The following is a 12,221-nucleotide window of genomic DNA, read 5'->3' on the forward strand; positions in this document are numbered from 1 at the left end:
CTGTTGTTATTTAATGTGTGTGGGGTCCCTCCTATTTTAAAAAATCGTATGTGTGTACCCCGCTTTAAAGAGCCTACCAAAAGCAAAGGAATCACGATCCTAATTGTTGAACAGGTTTAACATTTACGCTAGTCAACCCCTTCTGTTTTCCGCCCACATCAGGGAGGGGAAAAACAGTCTTAACATACCCACCACAGGATAATCGCTTATGATAATCATGTAGAGACCTGTGATAATCGGGCTTTTGCTGTCTGCCTGTGCTGCCATTGTCCCACATACATTGTCACAATATTGGGATCATACAAAAAAAAAAAATCCTTATCTTAATTCTACGAAGCTATGCGGAAGACCAAGTAAAGTGGAGCTAAGCTTTCTGGGCTGTTGTCATTACATCAGCTGTAATTACGGTCACTCCCTCTGATCCCAATGATCTCAATCTTCAAAATAAATCTGAACGATTGCTTCTCGACGGCATCGTTCGCAACACGCTCCAGAGCGAGGCTTCAAAAGGGATGTTGTTTTGAAGCGCAGCTGAGAGTTTAACTCGTTGACAGATGAGGTGAGGCCGACCCAAGGTGTGGGGTGCGTAGACGCCGTCAGAATCAGGGACTCTGGATGTAAATTTAGAAGGAAAGGGTGAGACAGCGGGCCTCGGATCTATTCCCGAGCTATGGTGCGGCGTCATAAATAAAGGTGGGAGATAGCGGAAAGTGAGCTGAAGAGGACTGCGCTCGGTGCATACAGGCTGAACTTTGCCAGTTACTATTTATGAATAGTTCAGCCGCTGGCCTTCCAAAATACACACAGCTCTGGGGTGGGGGGGTGGTGAGTGCAGTGAAGTGTTGCCGCCACTGTTGTCGTTTGACAGCGAGGCAACATACATCCTGGGAGAGGGTAAACGGGATGAAAGGCGCCATGATGAGGATTGCCTGCTACCTGAGGCACAGCCACTTCAATGCGGTACAAGTGTTTGAACAAAGCAAGCCCGGCGCCCCAGATGGGGAATTAGGAGGCTTTTGGGTGACTCACAGTCTGTGGGAGTTGCACTAATTTTAATAACTCAAACGGCGGTGGCAGCATGCTGCAAATAAATGTCAATTCCTGCCTGTCTAGAATTAATCCCATCGGTTTTGGTGGGGGAAGAACTTGAATGCAATCTTCATAAACCACAAATGAATAGTTGTAGCGCAATGTGTACCACTGCTTATGAAAGCCTGGAATTACACTAGGCCTACAGGTCCAAGTCCCCATTTCAGATTGAATGCCCATTTCTTTCTGTGTCTTTCCAAGTACATTTCAAGTGATGCATGTCTTATATGGCTGTGTTTTTATTGGGTTTTATTGTATACAGCCAAGTCCCAATTTAGAGTCGCACGCCTTCGATGTAGTACGACGTTGTGCTGCAACATGCCGTGCAGCACTGAGTCCTACTGATAGAAATGAAGCGGGATTAACAGCAAGAACAAGAGGATACCCATTTATGGTAATACGGTACCGTGTTTTGTCGTTATAATATTCGTTGTTCCCACAGAACATGGACAATATAGGCCAGTGAGTATTGTAGTATACTCTGCCTGTGTTGCTGCTCCATGAGTGTTAAAGCAGTACTTGTTTGAAGATATAAAACTACACATCGATGCTAATTTAGCATTAAGCAACCAGACTTTTGGTTTGGTTGAACATTTTGATATTTCAATACACAATTTGTAAACCTCTTTTGTTTTATGCGTCAGTTTTACAGTGAACTTCAACTGGGAGTTACTTTAAGCAAGCACGCTGTGCCTCTTATTTGGAGAAGTGTGCGAGTGAGCTAGAGAGAGCTCGGAAATATTTTAAAAAGTGTGTCTTAATAAGTTTGTGTTTAAAGCGTGTGAGAGAGGTAAAACTATTACAAAATCTTTTTATATCGTCTCTATCGGCAATTTTCCCCTATTGCAGCTGGGTGTGGAACTTATTTTTCATGATAAACAGGGGTTCAACTGTAATAGAAATATTCAACGATACATAGCGTTTAGTAGGCCAGGCCTGTGTACTTTACTCCACTGGCCGCTGCCTGCAATTACTTTGCTGATTTAACGTAATAATATATTTCGATGACGTAAAGCTCGCATTGATGAGGTGTATCCAATCTGCCTTTTTTACGCCACACTCGCATTGGTAGCTATCCGATACATATATTTGTATCCACATTTGAGAGAGGCCTGAATCCGACCCGTTTTTTTTATGCTGCTATGACACATATCCCAATTTTGCCACCGAAGAGATTTTCCCGTATCCTATCAATCCTTTCATCCAGGTGAACACTTCAATCAACCACAATCCTTCTCGTTCATCCCAGAGGTGTCTGATGGGATTTTTCCACACCCAATCAATACAAGCGTGTCTTTAAGAACCTTTTTATGCATTGGGAACAGAAAAGGACTTTTTGTGTCCTGTGTTAAAGCTTAAAATGCTGGCTCTTGTTACGGCTCTCATGCGGCTATTTTTGCAGGATCTCTGTATGAAAGAGTTTTGGTGTCATATATCCTTAAACAACATAAAATACAGGCAAAAATCCAACAAGTTGAATGGAAGAAAAAAGTGTGTTGTGTTATGTTGCTAAAACATCTGCTGTATTAAGTGAGGGGGGAAAAAAAATGGTGTTCCATGTCAAACTCAACCCGTCTTCTCTCACGCACCTTTGTGATATTATCTTGTAGGCATCAGGGAGGTAGCAGTTGACATTCTCCATCTGGAATGGGTCGGCATCGCAGATCTTGTCGTCCGTCCGCCCATAGTTGGCCGTCTCGATCATGATGACGTCACTGCCGGGGCAGCGTAGGTCGATGGCGTAGCCCTCGCATGAGAGCTCCCGCCGGACAAGGCCGAAGGGCAGGGCGGCGCGGCTGAACCCTGAGAGGAAACATAAAGCAAAATGATTTACAACCTCCACTCCCGCACAAACCTCAAACCATGTGGTTAAAAAGAAAGACATAAAATAAATAGGCAGCAGGCGTCCAATGTTTACCGCGACAGTTGGGTCAGGCAATGCAGGCACAAGAAAGGAACAATTTATTTGTTGGCTAGATCAAAATCTAAGTCACTGGAGCCTAATGGTAACCTCATAAAATGTTGAGTAAATAAACATGGCCTCCCTTAAGACATCGATTGCTAACCTTGGACTTCAAGCGCGAGGGTTTGTTTGTTTTTGTTTGCTTTGTAAAACAAGACGTGGAGAAAAGAAACAAATCCAGGAAGAACAGAACGTAAAATCATCTTTTTTATTTATTTTTTACAGGGTCGTCAAATGAGAGTGAAGTCCACACAGGACCAAAAATCCATACATGCTAAAGCGAGGAAATGAGTGTGGTCAAATAAGTGCGCTAAGCGGTGGAGAAAATGAGCTTTTTCATTGCAAAAATGACCCTCCTTCCAGGACATTAGAGTGAAATAGGCTATTACGGAGTATTCTCTTGTCTGAATAATAAAATGCCATTTCACAAAGAGAGAGAGAGTGGGATACAGAGAGAGGGAAAAGAGAAAAGAGGAAATCTATTATCTGGGGTTGAAATGATCCAAAGTTTTTTAAAAATGCAGCTGTCTGCAACTCTGAGAAAAAGAAAAAGAAAAACAATTAGATAGTCTAAGTAGTCTAAGTAGAACATGTAAATGTGTTCCATTTCTGGAGTGCAAGCAGAGAGCTGCGTGAACTGTCAATAATCGTCGCTGTTTGCTGCAATCGTGGGCACCCGGGGGGGCAGCCGGCGTCGGTATTTTCTCTCTCTCCTAATTAGCCCTTCCTTCAGTCTGCTACCTTTTGCGCAGCCCCATTGGGTAACGCAAGTTTTGTCACGCAGTAACACTTACCACCCCGGGCACGTTCTGCCCCTTTACTATAATTACTCTCGTGCTTTTGACAGCCACAACCCGACGCAATTAGCGTTGCTTGAAACGCTCAAAGTTTTCAAGTGACTCCGGCATGAAATTCCTCCCGAAAAAGCCAGACGCTATTTCGTCTGTCACCGTGACAAACACAGACGTCCACTAAACCAACACGATGGAAAATATACCGTTGAAGTTGTACAGACAACAGAGAGGACTGCAAACGCACGTAGTAGAAAGAGGCCAATATTTCTTGAAAATAACATGAAGGTGAGTAGATTGTTCTTCGCTCAGCTGTTTATCACCTCATTGGGAAACATCTCGCTTCATTGAGTTAATTGCTGAGTCCATTTTCGGAATCTGCTGTGAACCAAAACAGCAGCACCTACGGAGTCACATAAACAGTTTCTTAACAGGTGTGGAGACAACAACTCCACAGTGTTCAAGAGGATCTTACTTTATGCGGAGATTGCGTCTTTAATGATAACGTTTCAGTAGACTGAAATGGTCACTCCAAAGGTTGTCTGCATCCATAGTTATCTTTTTGGGAGCTATGCAGCGATGTAAAATAGTGCCCCGCAGGGCTGCACAATTCATTGAACTGTAATCGTGATCATAATTTTGGCTGCCGCGATTAAATGAATCTGATCGTCTGTGATATTTCCATTTAAAATTCGGCACATCTAATCAAGCACTTCCTCGACCAGTCGTCAGGCAACCACCAGGAGGCGAACACATGGTTAAGCATTAAGCTAGTTTGCTGGTAACTTTGCCAAGCGAACAAGCGAGCTCTCATCTCTGTATGAAAGAGTTTTGGTCTCATATAGCCTTAAAAACATAAAATACAGACAAAACAAGCGAGCGCTCCCTGCTGAGTCATGGCGAGATAAAACCTGTTTATTTCTTTCCATTCTCTTATGTTTTGGTCAATGGCCATTTGTTTAAAATAACACGATGTGTGTCAAGGCGAGTGGATTCTGCATAGCTCTGCTGTTTATCACCTCATTACGAGACGTCGGTAGAGCCGAACAGTTCGTGGGGAGCTGCGGGGTCACTCCATCTATCCCAATAACAACCGCAATTACGCGTGGCGTCCGCAGAACCCGAGCGGAATGGCGGCTGATAAAACACAGAGTGGAGTCAGCGGCTTAACCGCCAAGACTAATGATCATCGCGCCTGCAATTCCTCACGGAGGGAGTGACGGGTTTATCACAGCATCCGAGGAAGGAATGCATTTCACAGGGTATTACAATTCGAAAGGGGATCCGTCGCACGAGGGAACGCACGTCATCTGCCTTTGTGACCTCGCTTCTCGGGCCTGTCCACTAGTGATTCGAAACATCCATCAGAGTCTCCAAGGTAAGATAGCAAACGCTGTCGTCAACAGAGGCCCGGCTATTGATTATCTCAGTGCCTCGCCGGCCTCCTCCCTCCTCACCCATGTGGATCGTTCTGGTCAGAGGCTAACACTGCATCAATTAGGGGGAGGGTATTCGCCGTCTAAAGGACAAATTGATTCTCCCTCATTTCGATTTCGTTAGTGACTTTTTGGTTGACCCTATACTTGAACGAGTAGTGACAGATTTGGCATACTGCGTGTATAAGCGGGCGACTCAAGACTCAAGATTTTACTGGTCTCATTTTTTACTTCAAGGAGCAATTATGATCCAAAAGTGATAAAATCCTGATCCTAAATCCTTGCCACGTAAGGTCTTATTAACCGTATTTCCTCAAATGGTGGCCCTACTCTTTGCAGTTCCCAAAAACTGTGCCTCAGCACATTAGTGTGCTGTGAGTGATCAGGTGTGTTACAGGAAATGATCCCATTTCATCTAATTGGTCTGAAAACTATTGAATTATTTATTTACTACAGATAATGTATATTTGTTAATTTATCTATGCTAGCAACGTATAGTGATAGGAAGAACAATTAAATGCCCCTCCCACTAGATAGTGGAAGGTATACTTTTCTGTTCAACTGGACAGGCACAGGCGGCACGGTGACTGACTTAGAGCGTCAGCCTCACAGTTCTGAGGAGCGGGGTTCAATCCCCGGTCCCGCCTGTGTGCAGTTGGCATGTTCTCCCCGTGCCTGCGTGGGTTTTCTCCGGGCACTCCGGTTTCCTCCCACATCCCAAAAACATGCATGAATTGGAGACTAAATTGCCCGTAGGTGTGAATGTGAGTGCGAATGGTTGTTTGTTTGTATGTGCCCTGCGATTGGCTGGCAACCAGTTCAGGGTGTACCCCGCCTCCTGCCCGATGATAGCTGGGATAGGCTCGAGCACGCCCGCGACCCTAGTGAGGAGAAGCGCGACAGAAAATGGATGGATGGATGGATGGATGGACATGCACAGATTTCACACTAAGTAAATGTATGAGTAAATTGAGACGAGACAGTCATCATTTCTATATATATATATATATATATATATATATATATATATATATGGTATTTTTTTTGATATTTTTGTTTGGTCTCGTGCCATGAGATTGATCTAAAATAAAATATGCGCCTTGGCTTGATAAAGGTTCGGAAACACTGCTCTAATTAGTCGCTCGGGTGAATCTATTTGAAGAAATAAATGCGCTCCATTTCCTCCGCCACTGTTCACGCATGGACATTCAAGAATTAACTGCTGAGCCTGTTGCTGACCAAAACAGCAATAGCGAAGCAGTCTCTCAGAATCAGAATCATCTTTATTTTGCCAAGTATGTCCAAAAAACACACAAGGAATTTGTTTCCAGTAGTTGGAGCCACTCTAGTACAACAATTGTACAGTCAATTGACAAAGAACACTTTTGAGACATAAAGACAAGATTCGATGAGCGCTGTGTAGAACTGCCTCAATAACTCCTGTGGCTGGCCGTGCTTCCTCAGAAGCCGCAGGAAGTACATCCTCTGCTGGGCCTTTTTGAGGACGGAGTTGATGTTGATCGCCCACTTCAAGTCTCTCGGGTGAATTGAAGCGTGTACCATCTATTGTACATGACTTCCTTACGCGGTATAATAGATGATCTTAGGTTAAGGTAGCAACAGCGTCTTAAACCAGTCTAGACCTTGACTGGTGGCCGCTCCACAATGTTGTGTGGGTCCATGTTTACTGTACGTTCCGGGGGTTAGGTGCTTGGTTGGTTGGTTGGGTATCAAAATTATGGGGAAAAAAACACAACTGAATTTATTAAAACTTTGTGGCAGGGATATGCTGATCAATCAATATTTTGGTGTAAATCTTGAGTAAAAATGTGCATACAGAAATTTTTTTTTGTCCTTTGGCATTCGTACATTGCTGAAAATGTGTCATTGATGGAGATTTTCCACCATGGCAGCAATTCCAGTTGCGGAAGTAATGGCTAATGCGAGCTCTCACAGGTTCCTGGTCGTCTACGTTCCGGTTCACAGAGACTTTAAAAAGCTGGGCAAGATGATACATGCAAAATTCCAGCAGCCCAGTGATGTATGAACATCTTTTCATCTGGGGTTTTGTTTGACTGCTCAACTTTGGAGACAGTGGATGACAACAGGTGAGAGAAGGTTACCTACCGCCCCGGTGGCAAGATGACTGCGGGTTGAAAAAAAATCATAGCATCATCCCTTTGTTGTAGGTGAAAAAATTTTAATGGTTGGTGAATCTTTATCTATAGCCCAGATTAACATGAATTTACACAATTAGTAAGGGAATTGAATACTGCTTCATACGGAGCGTTTTGTCTAATCTCTATGGCAGCCACTTTGCCTTGGCTATAATTGGCTGTGATCCCTATTCGCAGCCCTGTTGACATGAAGCCTTATCATGCATTCTGGTCAGTGAGTGACTGTGAGCAAAGTAGCTTTTCAGATTCCTCCCTCTGACCTGCCTGCTAAGCCTTCTATTGAGCTCGAAGCAGAGCCAAGCCAGGCCCGGGAACGCTCCTCAATATGTTGCATTCACGGATCCCCACACTTCTTCAGTTGGTATACTATAATTCACTGCTGAAAATCTCTCCTCCTAATACATATTTTGTTTTCTATCAACACCCTTGAAATTGGAAGTGGCTCGGCGGCTCAGATGGGGGCATCTGAAACATCCCGGATGCACATTGGGGGATTTTAAACCTCTGTCGGTGAAATGAAAAGATAATGCATGTCGAAATATCGCATTTGGCCCGTGCGGCCGCATCTCGAAGTTCATGTTGGGTGGAGTCACGGTTGACCTTTTAAGCCTAACCGCCTCGGGATGTACAACAACGGAAGAACAGTGGAATGTTAAAAAAAAAAAAAAAAAAAAGTGGGACAATTTTTGCAAGTTAGACAGAGCGGCGAGGACTGACAGAGATGGCGCGCCGAGACATTGCTTGACGGTTGTCATCCCCCATTAAGCTTCCTTTGATTGGCCTTTGTGGTCTTGGAAACGGCAAACAGCTGCATGCAAATGCAACCCGCTTACCCCCCCCCCCCACCCGCGTCTGGCCCCCATTGTTCCTTTGACGGAGACACTCTCTTTGCGGGCATAAAGGAGGGTGTAGCCTTTAGTCAAATAAAAGCGCCCCCGCCGCGGCCACAGCAGGGGTACTTGAAGATTGTTTGTCTTTTTATCTTGTTTGCTTCACAATAATACTGGGAGCCCAAGAGGAGATCTGAGAGTCAAGCTTGGCCTCCAACGGCCTGCGAATGCCTCCATAATCCCACATCCGGAGCGGTCAGGGAGTAGATATTTTTCTTTCTTTTGGAATGGAGATTTCCAACAGGAATTTTCAAAAAGTAGGACAAACATAAATTCATTCTTAATAGTAGGGGAACAAAGTAGCAGTAACTCAAATGTGCGGCGGTACCTCGAGGTGCCAACACAATCGGTCGAAATTTCAAGACACAAGAAAAAAAATACAATCATGAATGTAAATGTAAAATGTTATCACATTTAATGACATTTAAAATGAGACATCAACAAATTCAATCTTTTCTTTTTCAGAAAGTGCAGCATACAGTTTATCAAAGTTTCACACTTCACAGCAATGCAGTAGCTGTATTTGCAGACAACCGCAGACATATTTGCGAGAAATCTACCGGCAGTGCCACGCATGAGGGGTTGCCACATGTGAATGACGCCCAGTGGCAGGGTGTGAGATGAGCGAGGAGATTTGGGATCCTCCGAAAAAACAACAACAATACCAATTTTCGAATACCAACAACACAATATCTCCCATTTCATTTCAAACATTGACATCCGGCCAAACACTCACAGAGTAGTGGTAGACATTTTGCAAGCGTTTCCCATGGCACTTAAGTCCGTCCGCTCTGGGCATGTCTTGTTGGGAATTGTTTCTAAAGACGGTGTCAGACAAGACCACAATAGCCGCCGCAGCGCCCGCCCTTTCCCAGACGACTGTTATCAGACACTCTAGATTGCGATAGGAGGATTCCAAAATAGAAACCTGCTATTATAAATCCATCCAGTCCATTTGGGTTTCGATGCGGCGCTGTCTTCTGTGGTGTTTACATCGTGACGTTACCCAAGTCAAATGCGGTTGACGAAAATGTGTCAATTTGCAGACCAAGCGCTTAACTCTTATTCCATGTATCATTTGTTCTTTCCATTTTTAACTGACAATTGAAAGTCACCTGCGATTGGCTGGCAACCAGTTCAGGGTGTACCCCGCCTGGTGCCCGAAGAGAGCTGGTATAGGCTCCAGCACTCCCTCGGCGACCCTCGTGAGGATAAGCGGCTCAGAAAAAATGGATGGAATAGAAAATCAAAAAACTAAATAGTGACCGATTCTTTTCTTAGCTGGTTTTTAGTGTTACACAAAAAATACAAAAAATGCCCACTATTTCATATTTCAATTTTAGGACGAGATCAAAACTACAAAATGCAAAAAATGGTCTTAGGACTGAGTTTGATTTCAATATATAATTAGCTGGGTTTCCCTGAGCATTCGTGGTGAGCATTAGAGAACACAATCTGTCTGGACCACGACCATGAGCCATCAAATGAACCATCAACCATATTATATAAAGGACAAATGTGTTTCAAGCCATGTAATTGGCTTCACGCATCACGTTTGACACAGAAAGATATTCTTTCACTGCTGCTCGTCTGTCCAATCAGTTTGTTTACGACTCATTTACTGTATGTAGACTAGTAGACTTAGGGCAAATCACTTTACCAACCCCATCATTTTGACTCTTCTTTCAATCATTCTGCATCAATACGCAAAGAAGTGTGGGTATACAGTATGTCTCGTTTGGGGGGCAAGTATTCAATTTCATATTTTGGATCTGAGCCTAAAATTAAAATACAAAAGAGCTGCAATTTTTTAATTCTTTCTTTTTGTATTAGATTTTTTTTTTAAATAACACAACAATCAGCCAACTTGTCATTCTTTGATTTTCGATTGCCAATTGAAAATGGAAACAACAAATGATACACAGATTCCTCAGGTGGGCCCATTTGAAGGATCTACAGGAAACATGCTGGTGATATTTTCTTTTGTCTGTTTTTTTTTTTTTCACATCAACTTGAAAGAATAGACTCTTTTTTTTTTTGGGGCAGTCTGTTCACTTGATGATGAATCATGAGATTAAGATTTTTGACCCGATAGCGGCAAGTCTAGTCTTGATAAACCGTCCGCTTAGCTGTAATAGGGTTTCAGGGAGGGGGGCGTGTTTTGAGTTTAGAAGCGCTCACGGTTGTTGAGGCAGAAAATAAGCATTAAAGCGGTCGAAGCATCTGCATGAGTCAAGCCTTGTTGCTTCTGGTACCAGTGAGAATTTCAAACTGAACGTCCAGTTTGACTACGACTTAGACGAAAACAAAAACAAAAACATATTGAAATGTGTTTTTAATAACACGAGATGTGATATTACTACGCAGCTCTCCAATGACACCCGTTTTATGGTTTTGAGCATGAACTTAGGCCAAGCAGTGACACCATGAATCATGATCATAAAACATTTGATTGAGGGTTAGAAAAACACGTCTGGTGAAGTAAGAATTTTATGATTATTTATCTGAGTGATGCCGTTTTTCCAGACACTCCAAAGTTACACAAGTACAGTATACACTGCACAGCTTCCATAATACAGCGTAATTGTTGTGTTTTTTTTGCTCAACATATTCTCCAATATTGTGCTGGAGAGGTATGGTGTATTTAAAACGTAATATCAAGACCTTCCGTCTAGCAGCTTATCGAAAAACTAATTTAAAATAATTTAAAGTCATATGATTTTCACAGTCAACGCTTCTGAGTTTGACACCCCTGCTAGATGTATGCACTGTATGTGATTTATTTATTTAGCAATATCATGATAATAATAATAATAATAATAATAATAAACACGATAATCTTGATCACCACAATCATGTTAATAAATGATAATGATGATAATCTACCACCTGAGATTGGGGGGGTAATATCTTTAATATCAATCAATACACTCAAGGATAAAGCATAGACTCCATGCTGTCTTTATCTGCTGCTAGAAAACAAAAACAACAAAAAAGAAAAATCACACACCACTTTATTGTTCCAAAAAAAGTTGTTTGATATGACAGTTTTTTACTTTTTGTGTATTTTTATTTGTATGTATTTGGTCAAACTTTTGTAAACAATCTACTTGTGGCTGCTGGAACACCTAATTTTCCTTTCAAGAGATCATTAAAGGGTTATCCTATCTTATCTTAATTAAACACAGTTAAACCGCTTGAGGTTTCACAAATCCGGATCTTTTCTGGGAAAATATGTCTCCAGTGTCAACCAAAATGTCACCAGTTCCATCATTTCCTTTGGGAAAAGTGGTTTCAAAATCCCCCCAAACCGTTTTTCTCGAAACGTGTTATTCATTATTAATTCGGTGAAGGAGGTATTTGTAATTTTGGCAGTTGAAACAGCAGAATAGCATCCAACATACAAACAATACCAGAATATTTTACAAACGCGCTGATGTCGCAGGAGAAAAAAAGCTCACAATCGGACTTGATACAAAGTAGGTGTGTAACAGTATTGTGATGTATGCGTATTCAGAATTTTTAGCGCAGAACATTTGTTACAGTACAGAGACACACCAATTATTAGGTAAGGGAAAGGAAGTGTAACTCTCTTACGCACTAGCCACACATCTATTCCGTAACAAAGACCGTGCAGCTCAACCGCTGGCTAGTGGACGTCATGGCTAGCGAAGTGCTTTTGGCAGTACGTCCAACTTGACTCATTTCATATGGCATCATGTCAAATGTGAATAGAGGTGCAGCATGAAAACAAAAACCAGCGGCATTTAAAAAAACAAATGCCATTGTTTGTGTTTTTATAGCACAATAATTCACACTGTTCATTAATTGGCTGCATCGTTGATTACTCCTATTGACTTTAAACTTTCCTAAAC

At 42.5% G+C, this 12,221-nt stretch overlaps 1 protein-coding gene across 7 annotated transcripts in view; it reads right to left on the bottom strand.

Annotated features, from left to right (window-relative positions):
* LOC133488857 (adhesion G protein-coupled receptor L2-like) overlaps positions 1–12,221 on the bottom strand; it is a 118,017-nt gene that overhangs the window by 62,200 nt on the left and 43,596 nt on the right. For all 7 annotated transcript variants that reach the window (XM_061797307.1, XM_061797305.1, XM_061797308.1 and 4 more), the window contains exon 3: positions 2,679–2,892. In XM_061797307.1, the coding sequence (XP_061653291.1) occupies positions 2,679–2,892 (214 nt within the window). The remainder of the gene's footprint in view (positions 1–2,678; positions 2,893–12,221) is intronic.

Source organism: Phyllopteryx taeniolatus, chromosome 14 (genome assembly GCF_024500385.1).
Source record: "Phyllopteryx taeniolatus isolate TA_2022b chromosome 14, UOR_Ptae_1.2, whole genome shotgun sequence".
In the NCBI taxonomy this organism is placed as follows: Eukaryota; Metazoa; Chordata; class Actinopteri; order Syngnathiformes; family Syngnathidae; genus Phyllopteryx; species Phyllopteryx taeniolatus.